Below are 15,703 nucleotides of genomic sequence, written 5' to 3' on the forward strand. Positions count from 1 at the left end.
CTCATTATTTTATATATACCTTGTTTTATAAGTTTAATAATACACTGTGGCCTTGAATTCTTAATAATTAGTAATATCAGCCTCCAGTAATAGCACTGAATGGATCAAAGTCAAACTATTTCATGCCTCATGAATTAAATTCTCATTAACATTAATAATGTGTCATTGAAAAGTTTCCAGTTGGACATCATAATGTGTAGGAAAACACACGTTGCAGTAAAAGGCAAAACAAATATTTGCAGAAATGTATGTCTTTTGTGAGTCAACAACATTTATGAATAAATATGATCATACACTGGACTACATATATAAAAAAACTAAATTATAAAAAATATATGTGACCCTGGACCACAAAACCAGTCTTAAGTGTCAATTTTTCAAAATTGAGATTTATACATCATCTGACAGCTGAATAAATACGCTTTGTTATGATAGGGCAATATTTGGCCGAAATACAACTATTTAAAAATCTGGAATCGGAAGATGCAAAAAAATCAAAATATTGAGAAAATCGCTTTTAAAGTTGTCCAAATGAAGTTCTTAGCAATGCATATTACTGATCAAAAAAGTTTTGTATATGTTTACAGTAGGAAATTAGTTACATATCTTCATGGAACATGATCTCTACTTAATTTCCTAATGATTTTTGACATAAAAGAAACATGGATAATTTTGACCCATACAATGTATTTTTTGGCTATTGCTACAAATATACCTCAGCGACTTAAGACTGGTTTTGTGATCCAGGGTCACATATTGTTATATTGCTATCATTATAGTGTTAGTTATGACTTAACGATGTGGTAATTTTCCATGATTTAATAAATGCATCAATAAAATAATTTAACAAGTTTGTAGCGCTATTACGAGAATGATAGTGAATGAGATTTTTTTTCCTTCACACTACTCAAAATGAAAATTCATTTATTTGTTTTATGGACTAATTGTAACAACATACATGCACACTACATTTATTTATAGGTAACTCTTTGGAAAAGACTTTACATCATAGAAAAGTGTACTGAAAATCAGCATCATGTTTTACTTTTTTGTTTTTTAAATGAAAGGTCCCTCAATATGATTGCAGGAAATCAGAAAAAAAGAATGTCACATAAATCATTTACTATTATTGCACAAAATTTCAAACGAATATCAACAAAACAGAAGATGTACAAGTAAGATACATATCAAATGAGAAATCGTTTCAGGCTTGTAAAAGTACTAAACCAGAAAATATGAAAAAATTAAGCATAAACTTACAACTTCATAAAATATCAATACACAGAGACTCAATGAAATATTCATAGCTACCTTTTAGGTACAGATGCTTTTTTCCCTGAAATGTTTGGAGCAATGATTTAAAAATTATTATTTTTTTGTTGTTGTTGTAAATACATGTATATACATTTTCGAATCCACAATAAAGTCTTTGAAACCTAATGTAGGTTGAAGTTTTAGAAATGATCTTTTCTTAAGCAATCAAAGCTACAATTTATTTTTTTGCTCTATGTGTACTGTCAGTTACAATACACACACATATGATTAGCTCTAAAATACATCTGTCATCAGGTTTTTACAAATAAATCAGAAAAATTATAACATGAAAAAAGAATATTATTTCTCACGTTTTATATTAAAATTCAAATTTCATATAGTTTCTGTTGTGCAACACTCAGTGTAAGGCAAAGGGCTCTGCATGATAGAAATAAAACTGCTATTACTGAGATTTTGAAATTGTATTCATTTACATATTAAATAACACACTATAACTTTTCACATTCAATTTCACTACATATGTATAAAGTCGACAAGTTGGCATGGATAAGTTACATATGTGTACATTTCTTCCTGATAAATGGGATTTATGCAAGATCAAGGTCATGTCAAAGTGTGTGTGTGTGTGTGTGTGTGTGTCAAGGCTGTTGCTGATACTGGCTCTCTGTGGCAGTGTAAAAGTCCTCCAGTACACTCTGCAGGTACTCAAAGGTGGGCCTGTCCTCTGGCTTGTTCTTCCAGCATTCCAGCATGATGTCATAGAGCTCTTGAGGACAGGAGTCCAGACGCTGCATACGGTAACCTCTCTCCAGAGCACGGATCACCTCTGGATTTGTCATACCTAAACACACCGTAAACACAGAGTTTCTAGCATCAGCTGTTACCACACATTAGTTTTGGGTCATTCTCCGGAAACTGTGCAAATTGAGCTTAACAATTCATCATTTTTCAAAATTGTTTTTGTATAAAAAAATTCAAGAAATGAAAATTCAAGAAATCATATTTTCTCACTTCAGACTCCAAGATCATAGCATTACTGCACCAGATATGATAAAGCCTGAAATCTACTTCTGTTTGCACCAGGTGGTGAAAAATCATTTTATTCCCTCAAATATTATGACAGAAAAAACTAACTATTATTTTTTTTTAAAAAAAGGAAATGTCACAGTACAACAGGGTTGAAGAGAGATTTTCTTAATAATGATGATGAATAGATATATGCAGATTAGCTGCAATTCAATTGAAAAACAAAGATTTAAAAAATGCACTCTAAGACTAAAAAGTGAAATGCATACCACCGTTAAATATATTACCGTTACCGTAGTTTTTGGAAAGAAATTAATACTTTAAATCAACAAGGATGTATTAAATTTTCTGTTCATTAAAAAATACTGACAAAACGTACCATGGTTTCCATAAAAGTTGCAGTACAACTGTTTTCAACGTTGATATTAATAAGAAATGTTTCTTGAGCAGCAAATCAGCATATTAGAATGATTTGTGAAGGATCATGTGACATTGACACTGATGCTGAAAATTCACTGATGCTGTCATCACAGGAATGAATTACATTTGAAATATATTAAGATAAATTATTAAAAAAACAATTACTTTACATTGTAATGATATTTCACAATATTACTGTTTATAATATATTTGATCAAATAAATGAAGCCTTGGTGAGCATAAGAGATGTCTTTCAAAAAAAAATCTTATCAACCCCAAACTTTTTAACAATATCATAAAGTGAGTTTGTTTCACTCAGTTATTACTGAAAGTTTAATGCATTAAGTTATGTGAACTCAACTAAGAAGAAATGAAACAGTTACTAGAATTTGTTATTGCTAGTAGTTAATTCTAAGAAATGTTTTAGGTTTATTTGATGTGTCTAATTTTTTTAATGGGTCATGATGGGCCTTTGTTTTTTATTTTGCTCTGTTCTCTCAGATCCAATTTAGAAGTAATAGGCTATTTTCTGTCCTGTTTTTGACCCCCCTCATCAGAACGCTCTGCTTGAAAAGGTGTGGTCGATTGTAGACTCGAAAGTACACGCCCACTGCTGTGATTGGCTAACATTTTTGCATATTTGACAGCCGACATCCTTCACAGATGGATGCTGCTGTGATCTAGGTTAAATACTCAGTACATATCAAACGATCTGTAATAACAGACAAAGCAATAATACCCACTTGATGAAAACAGTTATTCACACTTGTGTGGTGCGAAATTAATGTCAGATCCAATACAGGCGGCAAAGCATCGTCTTTTAGTTTCAATCTTTCTGAAAATCCTGTGTCCAATTGTGCCGTGTTTCTAAAAGAATCCACGGTAAAATTAAGTGAACAAAAGACCAGGTTCTTGCTCACATGGTCTAGAATTTCATTAAAAACAAAGTTCATTAAATAAAGTGTATCGTTTGGTTTCCGTGTAGACCTGCATTTGCCGTTTTTGTCATTTACCCTCTACAAGCACGAATCGGTGGGCGGGGCTAAACAGGCAGTGATGTCGAAGCAGGTGTTGCTTTTCTTCTGCCGAGGCGGTGCTTATCCACACTATTACATCATAGAGTCGTACATTCCACAAGCTGTAATTTTGACAGACTACCTTCAATATAAGCTGTATTTAGACTTATGAGAAAGTTTTAAAACTTTCAGGATTTATAGTACCATGACCTCTTATGTCAAAAGATCAAGGGAATTTTGGTTTCTCAGTTCATGACCCCTTTACTGATTTTCAGAACAGTTTTTTATCAGCACTTATAGTTAAGTAAAGCTTATAGTTTAATTTAATGTCAAGAAATGTACTTTTTCAGAGTTTTAGTAGAAATTAAATAAATTAAAACATTTAATTTAAAAGTTTGATAATGCAGTGACAAGGAGCTTGATTTAAATCGAATTTTAAAAATACAAATTTTTAATTAACTTAGTTTTGAAAACAAAGGTAAATCAATTAAATAATAGTTCAGAATCCTAGAATTCATAGAGATACAAAAACAAATAGGCACAAATGGCACAGATTAGACCTTTTCACAGTGCACTGTGGTGAACACTAACCTGGATACGGTGTGCGACCATAGCTAATGATTTCTGTGAGCAGAATGCCAAACGACCACACATCTGATTTAATGGTGAAGGAACCATAGTTTATGGCCTCTGGAGCGGTCCATTTTATGGGGAACTTGGCACCTTAGATCACAAAAAAATTTTTAACATGACTTCCTCTGACAATAACCTATAAAGAAACATGCATGTTTCCACAGTTTACCTACTTAAATTAACTTGGTTTCTTAACATGTTTGGCTGTGTATCCCACTAACCTTCTCTGGCAGTGTATTCATTGTCCTCTATGATACGGGCCAGTCCGAAATCAGCAATCTTACACACTAAACTCTTGTTGACCAGGATGTTGGCAGCACGAAGGTCTCTGTGGATGTAGTTTTTCTGCTCAATGTAAGCCATACCTTCTGCTATCTGAAGTCAGAGAAAAAATAATGTTTTAGTTACTTTAATGGTGTGCTTACACTGGGTTTGTGTCACTGAGAGCAAGAGGTGCGATAAGCTATAATGGTGTGTGTGTGTGTGTGTGTGACTCCTCTTATCGGCCATGGCAGATTCACATCTGTCTTGTTAAGTGCTTGCAATTCTCTTCCTCTTTCCAACTCAGTGTCACACCCTATTTTTTGCAACCGTCATGCACACTTGCATTCAAAATTCTCACTTGAATGAAGCATCATATTTACCTAATATTTCCTGGTATATCTAATATATCTTGTATATCTTTATAATATAAATTGAAAACAGTTTCATAGTTTCATTTAATTATTTACTTTTCACCGCAAGTGTCTGTTTCACTATTTTAAAGAATCACTTGCACAATAGAGAGAACAAATTGATATTATCCTGGATTAACAGTGACAGAAAGTTAAAGGAATTGATTGTCATGTTAATGGTGGACTCAACCCTCTCTCACACACTCACACACACACACACCTCTGTACACAAATATTACTGTTTGTCGGTTATCACATTTGAATATTAAAATCTTCAAAAGCAAGTCTGTCTTCCACATCAAGGGAACGTGACTCTGTATGTGGGAGGAAAGAACATGAACTGAACAAGTTTTATCTTTAAATCACCTCACCTGTGCTGAGAAGTCAATCAGTTTGGGCAACTGGACACGATTCCCTTCATCACTTTTAATGAAGTCCAGTAAACTGCCTGTAAAACACAGGCAACACAAACAGATAAATACAGATATATAAAGCCATGCTCTGCACAGTGGAGTCTGGAGTCACAGTCACCTTTCTCCATGTACTCTGTAATGATGAATATGGGCTCCTCTTTGGTGACCACAGCATTGAGACGGACCAGTTTGTCGTGCTGGAGGGATTTCATTAAGTGGGCCTCCATGAGGAAAGCTTCCTTAGACATAGTGCCAGGCTTCATAGTCTTCACTGCCACTTTTGTGTGCTTGTTGTATGTTGCTGAAAAGCAAAAAGAGACGAGTTACACTGGAATTCTTCATTTTCATTATACCATTATTAGTATCTGCTCCCTGCCCAAAGCGTGACAGGATCTGAGAAACTGTTGGGTATCAGATCAGGTTCAAGATCTGTTCAGTTTTTAGGTACAGCTTTAGGTTTGTGTTTTTACAGGTTTATAATTACTGAAAAGTAAAAAAGGGCATGCGGATCCCATAAACATGAAGGCTCAGGTGCAGGACAAAAACAAAAGTCCTATATTACCATCAGGTCTTCATTAGGCACCTTTATAATTAATGAAAAAAATATTTATTACTGTAATTATAAGTTGTGATTTAATAACAGTGTCATTGTGATTCATATATCAATAATGTACATTTTGTGTAATGTATTTTCGGTCGCACTTTTTAGGTGGCCTTAACTACTATGTACTTACATTAAAATGAATACTTTTTGTGTTCATTGAATTGCAAAACACTTTTTCTGTTATTGAGGAGGGATACAGGTGAGGTTAGGGACAGGTTTGGTGGTATGGGTAGGTTTAAGGGTGGGTTAAGGTGTAAGGGATGGGTCAACAGTGTAATTATAAATCTAATTACAGATGTAATTATATCTGTATAATTATATAAACATGTATGTACACAATAAATGCATTGTATCAAATGATTAATTGAAATTTATATATATATATATATATATATATATATATATATATATATATATATATATATATATATATATATATACAGTTGTATATATATATATATATATATACGTATATATATATGCAGAGTGTGAAAAATTTTAAGAATTGAGACAAAACAAGAGGGATCATGAAAATTGCATGCTATATTTTATTTAGTACTGTCCTTAATAAGCTATTTCACATAACAGATGTTTATATATTCTCCACAAGACAAAATAATAACTGAATTTTAAAAAAAAGATCCCATTCAAAAGTTTACATACCCTTGAATCTTAATATTATGTGTAATTTCCTGGATGATCCACGGCTGTTTTTATAATTTGTGATAGTTGTTCATGTTGTTCATGTTGGTTTTGAGCCATTCAACTATCTGCTGTTCTTCAGAAAAATCCTCCAGCTTCTGCACATTCTTTGGTTTTGAACCCTTTCCAACAGTGACTGTATGATTTTGAGATCCATATTTTCACAATGAGGACAACTGACGGACTCGTACACAACTATTACAAAAGGTGAAAACATTTACTGATGCTCAAAAAGGCAACAATACATCAAGAGCCGGGGGATGTAAACTTTTGAACAGGATGATGATGTGTAAATTCTTCTCATTTTGTTTGACAATCATATTTTTTCATTTATTACTGAACTTCAGAAGCTCTATAAATAATTACATGTTGCCCAGAAGACAAAAATTAGTACAGTTTACCCTGATCATCCAATTAAAAAAGTTTACACCCCCTGGCCTTCTTCAGCATCAGTACATGTTTTATCTTATATAATAGTTATGCATGAGTCCCTCAATTGTCCTCAGCGTTAAAAGATGGATTTCAAAAATTCTAATATGCCGAAGATGCTGGAAAACCAAAGAATGTGCAGGAGTTGTTGGATTTTTCAGAAGAACAGAAGGCAGCTGAACTGCTCAGGACAAACAAGGGATTCATGAACAACATGTTATATACTTGGCATATTAATTAATGTTAGTTCACTGGCATTTTGCTGCCAATGCTTGCACACTTCAAATCCGACTTTTTAGAGTCATAACCAACCATTTTAGTTCTGTATTTTACCCTGGACAAATCTTTCAGATCCTACTAAACAAACCATGCTGCACAACAACAGTTTTTGGAGTAAGTAGACACATAAGGAATACATATTAAAGCAAGCAGTATGTGTCTTACCCATCCAGACCTCTCCAAACTGGCCTGCTCCCAGACGTTTATCCAGTTTGAGGGACTCACGTGGGATCTCCCAAGCATCTTTCTCCCAAGGTTTCTGAGGTTTGGGACTCAGACAGGGAACAGTGAGAGATTGGCACAACCCATCGCTTTGCTCTGCAGATGCAAATTGATACAGTTTGTTAATTGTAAACCAGCTGAGTAAACAATCCTTCATGAAAAGGGTTGGTAAAGATTAAATATGTATATTATCCAGTGAAATGTGTCCAGATATTTGCATTTTTGTACTTTACTTACTCTTGTAGTGGCTGATCAGATCCTGCAGGGTGTTGAAGGTGATACGTGGAGAAATATAGAAACCGCCATTATCCAGTGTGCGGATCTTATAATGCTTCACAGTGTCTCCTGTTCGATCGCAGTCTCTGACAGACAGTGAGTAGCTTCCTGAGGGGGGAGACAGAGATGTTTTTAAGGGCAGATAAGGATCTGGTAGATGTGTAGCTGAGTAAAAATGTTACCGCTATAAGAAAATAACACTGGTAATGCCAATGGTCCCATAAAGAACCTTTAACGTCTGAGGAACCTTTCTGTTTCACAAAAGGTTCTTTGTGGTGAAAGAAGGTTCTTCAGATTATAAAAAGGTAAGAAAGAGATGGTTCTTTAAAGTACCTTTGACTGAATGGTTCTTTGTGGAACCAAAAATGGTTCTTCTATGGCGTCAGAACCTTTTAAGCACCTTTATTTTTAAGAGTGCTGTCTAAAACCCTTCAGCAATAACACTGTGCTGAACGTACCCTGGGTGGTTTCACTGTCTCTGATCATAAAAGATCCGATTTTGTTTCCAGAAGCCAGCAGCTGTCTCTCTGCATCCTTTCTGCTGACACCTTTAAAAAACCACCTGTAGATATATACGTAAATAGATGAAAAATGATATTAAAAAACCACAACCGTTCAAAAATACTATTGTGAAATATTATTAGAATTTAAACGAACTGTTTTCTATTTGAATATATTTTAAAATGCTAATTATTTCTGTGTTGCACAGCTGAACCATTACTTCAGTCTTCAGTGTCAAATCATTCTAACTTGTCAATTTGGTGAAACATTTCTTAATATTATCAATGTTGAAAACAGCTGAGCTCTTTAATATTTTTGTGGAAACTGTAAAACTTTTCTTTTTTTCAGAATTCTTTGAAGTTCAAAAGAAAAGCATTTATTCGAAATATTTTGTAACATTTTATCTCTTTACTGTCATTTTAACGTGCTCACACACACACACACACACACATGTTGGTTTTTGTGGTTTATGGGGACTCTCCATAGGCGTAATGGTTTTTATACTGAACAAACTGTGTGTGCTATTGCCCTACACCAACCCTACACCTAAACTTAGCCCTCACAGGAGACTTTGTGCATTTTTAGATTTTCAAAAATACACCATTTAGTATGTTTTTTAAGCCTTTTGAATTACGGGGACATAGGCAGTGTCCTCATAAACCACCTTCATATTGTAATACCTCTGTCATACCCGTGTCATTATACAAATTTGTGTCCTCATAAACCACATACACACACACACACAAACACACACACACACACACACACACACACACTATTATTATATTATATTATATTATATTATATTAAACATCCTTATTATTATATGTGACCCTGAACCCAAAAAACAGTCATAAGGGTCAAATGTTTTTTATTGATATTTGTACATCACCTGAAAGCTGAATAAATAAACTTTCCACTGGTGTATGGTTTGTTAGGATAGGCTATTCACCTTTAAATTTGTCCAAAATTTGCGGGGAAGTCGTGGCCTAATGGCTAGAGAGTCGGACTCGTAATCGAAAGGTTGCGGGTTCGAGTCCCCGGCCGGCAGGAATTGTAGGTGGGGGGGAGTGAATGTCCAGCGCTCTCTCCACCCTCAATACCACGACTGAGGTGCCCTTGAGCAAGGCACCGAACCCCCAACTGCTCCCCGGGCGCCGCAGCATGGCTGCCCACTGCTCCGGGTGTGTGTGTGTGTGTGTGTGTGTGTGTGTGTGTGTGTGCATTTGTTCACTACTCACTGCTGTGTGTGTGCACTTGGATGGGTTAAACGCAGAGCACCAATTTCGAGTATGGGTCACCATACTTGACAATACGTCACGACTTTCACTTTCTTTTCAAATGAAGTTCTTAGCAATTCATATTAGTAATCAAAAGTTAGGTTTTGATATATTTATGGTAGGACATTTTCAAAATATCTTCATGGAACATGATCTTTACTTAATATCCTAATGATTTTTGGCATAAAAAATCTATAATTTTGACCCATACAATGATGTATTGTTGGCTATTACTACCTGTGCTACTTATGACTGGTTTTGTGGTCCAGGGTCACATATTATAAACAACCTTTACTGTGAGATCAATGCCACCACTACAAATGTACACAAACTTTATTTACTCACTCTTCAGTTTCCAGAGTATCCTTGGCAACATAATTACTGGGAATGAAGCCCTCCTGACCAGTGCTGAGTAATGCTGCTTTCCACCATTCACCTGACCTAAACACATCAATCATTCAATCAGTCAAAGAAGTGAGGTACTGCATGTTAAAGCCTCATTCAGAATGACAGGTCTACTTACTCCTGAAGTATTTTGAGTCTGTCTCCTTTCTTGAAGCCCAGGTCACCTTCATGCATAGCTTCATAGTCAAACAGAGCTATGGCAATGCTCTCTGAAGCTAAAGGCAAATGGAATATTTAGTGTGAAAGAGCTGTGATCACACATTCAGTATGGTTCCGAGCAAGAAACAGACTGGTGTCACACGACAGTGTTTTTAACAACCCTTGTTGTGAGTTTTTAAAGTGAGAATATACTTTTTATACATAGATTAAGGTTGAAAATTAATAGCAGGCTTATGCACTGCGTGTGCTACAGCACACACTGAGGTTGAATGAAATGCATGTGGAAAACAGCTAACTATCTGCGTCGCCACTAAACCTCAAAACAAGCTACTTTTACATGTTTACAACACATTTAATTCCACATCACTGTATGTTTTGACTCTTGCTCACAAGGTCAGCCATATGAGTTGAAATGTGTATTTCAATATTTTACAAAACTCTAACATTCAGAATGAGAAATCCTACCTATTTGCTAGAAATCAAAGACAATTTCACTTACTATCTGGCCCAGGAGCTGGGTTGGAGGCGGTTCTGTTCTATAGATGGAAGAAGAGGAGAAGTATTTAAAACAGCATATTAGACATTTCAGTTCTCTTTTCTGAGCACAAAAACAGAACTGTCTGAGGCAGTCTTTCAAATAGAAGATATCTGTTTAAATAAACATTTCATGCACTTTTTAAGGTCATTATGTAAATCAGGTAGCAGCAGCTAGAAACCAAGCACAGAGCGGTGTTGTTACTGTTAACTAAAACTATTAAAAATGATGTTTTCAGTAATTGGAATAAAAAAGAAAAGAAATAAAATATTGTATTAGATGAAAAACTTGAGAAATGAGAAATGTTAAATTCATGTTAATTTAAGTAAATCTAAACTGAAGTATTTAAAACATAATAATATTTAAAAAGAACTAAAACCTGGACTTAAATAACATGTCAAAATAAAAGTGAATTCAAAATATTATATATAATATTTTATTAATATATGCAAAGTCAAGATGATCGTACAGCTGAGACTAATCTGTCTCTCAGACTCGAAGAAAGTGGAAGTACAGTATTTGAAATCACAAAATGTGCTGAAGCAGCCAATTCTGATGGCTTAGCGCAACTCAGCCCTTTTCAGTAGAAATCATGCTCAGGAATAACCCTGAAAATATGTCTTCTCAATTTAATCGGAAATTCCGAAATGCTTCCACTTACAGCTTTGGAGCCTGCCGTTGGGTCTTTGGTGTAATGTGCTGTCTGGTTGCGGTTGTCATCGCTGCCCATCGATTTGCCAATAGGATCCTGCTCAGGTTTGGTCCCCACACAGCCCATGTTGAGGCCTGAAGAGTTAACAACAGAAGGCACTAACGTATGTTTAAAAACCTGTCCAGAATAGAAAATATGCAAAACCTGGGTTGTTCTGAGTTCCCACTAAACAACGGTTATTTTTAATGCTCGAAAAGCATGAATGGAACAGATTATGATGGAAAAATGTCTGTAATGTACCATATATGACTCAAATTGTATTAAATGCCTCGTTTTTGGCCTAGTGTACAACAAGATGCACCTAAGTGGTAAGATAATACTTCAGATTAGTATTTCCAATATTATGAGTCAGACATAAATAAACGTGATTTCCCAAAATCATTGGAAGCCTGTGTAGATCGTAGAGACCCTTGGTTGCTACAATTGGTGTATGACTCTTTTGGGAAACGTAAGCCTGACCGATAAATACAGTGAAAGTCAAAATAACCGGGTTTCTCATACTGACGTTGTAGGCTGCAGTTCTCTCTCGCCTGTGGTTTTGCCATTAACTCGCTCACACATGCTCATGCGGAAGCTGCTCAGTGGAAACTGTGGTTGGTTAAGGCCTAATGTTCAAAGCTGATTCAAATCAGCTAGCCTTAACACCCTAACGCTTTTCTGAGAATGTAGCTGAAATTAATCAACCAAAACGTAAAGAACTGCCTCCCATCAAAAATAGATTCCAACTCTGTCGATTGTTGGAAGAAAAAAGCTACTTTTCCCTCACTTTTGAACGAGAGGTGAGCGGAAACCGCATGTCTCTTCGGCCTCTCTGTGGCTATCGCCTAAGAATAAAGGACCTTTAACTTGCATCTCTTGTCATGAGAGTGCAGTGTGCTCTTATAGTGGAGGTTCATGTTCCATTTCATGTTTGATAATTAACTAATTCACTCTTAATCTGGACGTGCATGAAACCCTACTGAAAACCACAACCAAAACACCAAATTTAATATCAATGGTCAGTCTGTTTGTTCTGAAGATAACCAGGATAAAGAAGTAAATTGTAGAAATGTCACTGGAGAGTCTAATCTGCTGAACACTGAATTGTAATTTAAGAACTGCTAAAGTTGCGTCCTTCAGTAGATGCAATGAGTTTGAGAAATATGTGGCGCATTAAAAACTTGTTTCCCGTAGCTTGTTCATCCATGTTCTGCTTTCTCTTTATTTGAAGTTGTTTCTTGTGTTGCTTTTGATTTCGAATGCTTTTTTAGTCTCACTGGCTGACTCTAATGGGATCAGGTCCATTGTGAAAAACAAATGCATTCATTTAAATAAATACACTTGTAGTATACTTCAAATCTTCAAAGTGCAAAATGTGCTTGAAAATAATATTGCTGAAATAAAGGCCACTGAAGAGAGAGTACACTTTTATGACAATGCTTCCTTTAAAAAGTGCACTCTATGCTATATTTTTTATATTATTAATGTTAAATGTTAATGTTTTACTTTAAAGTCTGAATAAGTACACTAACTTACTAAAGCACTTAATTCAGTTTTTTTCATAACTGCTTGACTGTTCTTCAGCCATAATTCAAAGACAACAGAATTATGAAAGTACATACAGTATAAAGATCCTATTTATGTGGTTCAAAAAAAGTTAAACTAATAGCATTTAACACAAAAATTCAAACTATAATTACATTTTCATTCGATTGCAAATAACATGCTGATGTCCGAAAACATAATTTGCACTTTTGTCCTATATTTTTTTATTTACGTAATAAGTAGCTACTCTAATGAAATTGTTCCAGTTTTCAACTTTCCGCTGACTTAAAATTTTTAGTTTAGTCAACTTGAAATTTTAAGTTACTCAATGTTAATTTAAGGGACAACTGGAATATTTTAGTTGACTAAACTAAAGATTTTAAGTCAGCGGGGGTAACAAATTATTTTAAGTTGAAACCTATTTTTTTTACATTGTATACTAAAATAGTTCTTTTCACAGGGGAGTTGATGTTCAGGTATAGTCTCCTCTCAACCTGCTTAATTGCTGGCTTGATCACAGGTACATTTCCTTCTTCCGACTCTGAATCCGATAACTGATCACACCCGGAGGACATTTTCAGATTTGCCTTTCGACAGTGTCACCCGTCCCATCCAAAGATTATTTTGTCCCTCAAAGCCCCAGAGCTCAGAGGAACCACCTCCACCTTTCCCACGGGAGCGCAGGGAGCTCTTTTCATTTAACCACACATGCAAATGTGGGATCTGTCAGTTCCACCTTCCTTGTCAGGACTCTCTCATTGTCATTTGTTTTCTCTCCCTGAAACATACTGTATGTGCAAACTGTCAGAAAACACCACAGCTGACTGACTTCAGCAGGCCAACAGCCAACAGAGAAACGTGAAACATTACTGTAAAGAGTGTTTTTGAGTGTCCTTTTTCACGAGGAGATCAATCCTCTGAGGAGGAAGAGAAATATTTAAATGTGCCCTCTGATATTGTCATGTTCTGTAAAACTATAGTGAACTATGGAAGTACCAGTATAACTAAAGCTAAAGCATGATATTATTTCAAAGAAACATGCAGGTTCCTCAAACGCATGACTGCGTTTAAAAAAAAAAAAAAAAGTAACCTATTGGATTTGACACAGTAACTGTCATGCTTTAGAAATTAATCCAAATTAACAATTCAGCAAAAGAATAATCAGCTAGGCCGAAATCGTGTGATGAAATTAGGGTCTGAAGAAGTAGATTTTCCCCCTATTATTATTAGGCTATTAATATAGAAGTTTCTAGTTTACAGAGACACGACAAAAAAAATAATAATAATAAAATAAAAATTGTAGACATATTAATTTTAAATGTTAATATCAGGGCTACTACTTAAGTTAGGTGAATATGAATCCTCGTTTAAAAAAAAAAAACGAACATCAATCAGCTTTTTAAAGAGTAGGGTCTGAATCGACTTAAAGTCCTAATCGTTTAATTACCAAAAAATATATATATATATTAGAAATTATGAAACAATATAAAACCCTAACTAAATAATAACTCGTAAGAAGACATGTAAAAATAAATAAATACAAAATATGTAGCTATTTTAAGCGAACTTACCACTTAAGTTGCAATCCAGAAGAAAAGTATATTTCTTTATTCACAAAATCTCGCTAGTTAACCGAGATGTAGAAATGTTGAAGCCGCTTCACACCGGCTCCTCCATCACACTGATGCGCTTCTGAGTCTCAGTAAGCGAGACTCGCGCTGAAGCATACTGTCCAAGAGGAAGTGAAGGGACGTGTCTCAAAAACTACTGAGATCCCTTCATAGACAACAGTTTAGAACACCAGGCGAGCTCCGAGTCAGCTCAGCTCATACATACACACTGAACCCATCCGATTCATAGCAAGCTGATAATGGCAACAAAAATAAATCAAGCTCTTATGACGCTTGTAAAGCTGTCTAGGTAGGGAGCTCAGTGAGTATTGAGACACTCCGTAGTCAGAGGAAATCTGTCATAAATATTCCGCTTCGATATCCGCATGCCCTATTCACGCAATAGTCTTCATACAACACTGTGAAACCAGGGTATTTTGTGTGAAGGTTGCAAAAAAAAAAAGCTGTTTAAAACCCTTTTACAATGTCACTTCACTTCTGAGGGGGAATAAAAAACGTTCAGTAAAAGTATCATTCAAATTTTGACCAACGATTTCAAATACAAGTGATGATAAAAGAAAATGTAACAAAAAAAATCAACAACAAAGGCAGATTTAGAAAAGATTTGCTTGAGAACAGATTAGATGGGCGAGCCGAGGGTAGCCTATAGTCCCCAACCACAGACAGAAGCACACAGATGTATTATTGGATTGGAAATAGACAAATAAACAGTTGGTCTGGCCTCATGGTTACATAAAGACAGAATAATCCCCTATCAGATGGTGAGATTAAACAACCTCTTCTTTGGAAAGAGGAGAGAAAGAGAAACATGATAACCAAGCAAATACATCATTCTAACTCTTCTTTAATAAATACTAAGCCAAAACAACTTCATTCTTAATATGCAAATACTTATAAGAGAGAAATGAAATTGGTCACCTGGGAATATTAAACAAAACATTTATGTGCATAGATCAAATAAAACATTCCTGTTAGAAAATTAGAAAA

The 15,703-nt window shown here is 35.1% G+C and overlaps 1 protein-coding gene across 2 annotated transcripts; it reads right to left on the bottom strand.

The window, feature by feature from the left end:
- Positions 1 to 811: 811 nt before the first annotated feature.
- LOC306859143 (tyrosine-protein kinase HCK-like) lies at positions 812 to 14,800 on the bottom strand. Of its 2 annotated transcripts, none has more exons than XM_079400012.1 (13): positions 14,657 to 14,800; positions 11,511 to 11,635; positions 10,814 to 10,850; positions 10,274 to 10,370; positions 10,096 to 10,191; positions 8,428 to 8,531; positions 7,931 to 8,077; positions 7,637 to 7,789; positions 5,576 to 5,758; positions 5,416 to 5,492; positions 4,592 to 4,745; positions 4,329 to 4,460; positions 812 to 2,116 (listed from the first exon to the last, which is right to left on the bottom strand). In XM_079400012.1, exons 2-13 carry the CDS (start codon positions 11,625 to 11,627, stop codon positions 1,914 to 1,916), a joined length of 1,500 nt encoding a protein of 499 aa, XP_079256138.1. In that variant the 5' UTR covers positions 11,628 to 11,635; positions 14,657 to 14,800; the 3' UTR covers positions 812 to 1,913. The 2 variants fall into 2 exon arrangements, with proteins under 2 accessions (XP_079256138.1, XP_079256139.1); XM_079400013.1 differs by having other exon boundaries at positions 896 to 2,116; positions 11,511 to 11,659; positions 14,657 to 14,786.
- Between the last annotated feature and the right edge of the window lie 903 nt (positions 14,801 to 15,703).

The sequence above is a fragment of the Barbus barbus genome (assembly GCF_936440315.1).
Source record: "Barbus barbus genome assembly, chromosome: 40".
NCBI classification, from domain to species: domain Eukaryota; kingdom Metazoa; phylum Chordata; class Actinopteri; order Cypriniformes; family Cyprinidae; genus Barbus; species Barbus barbus.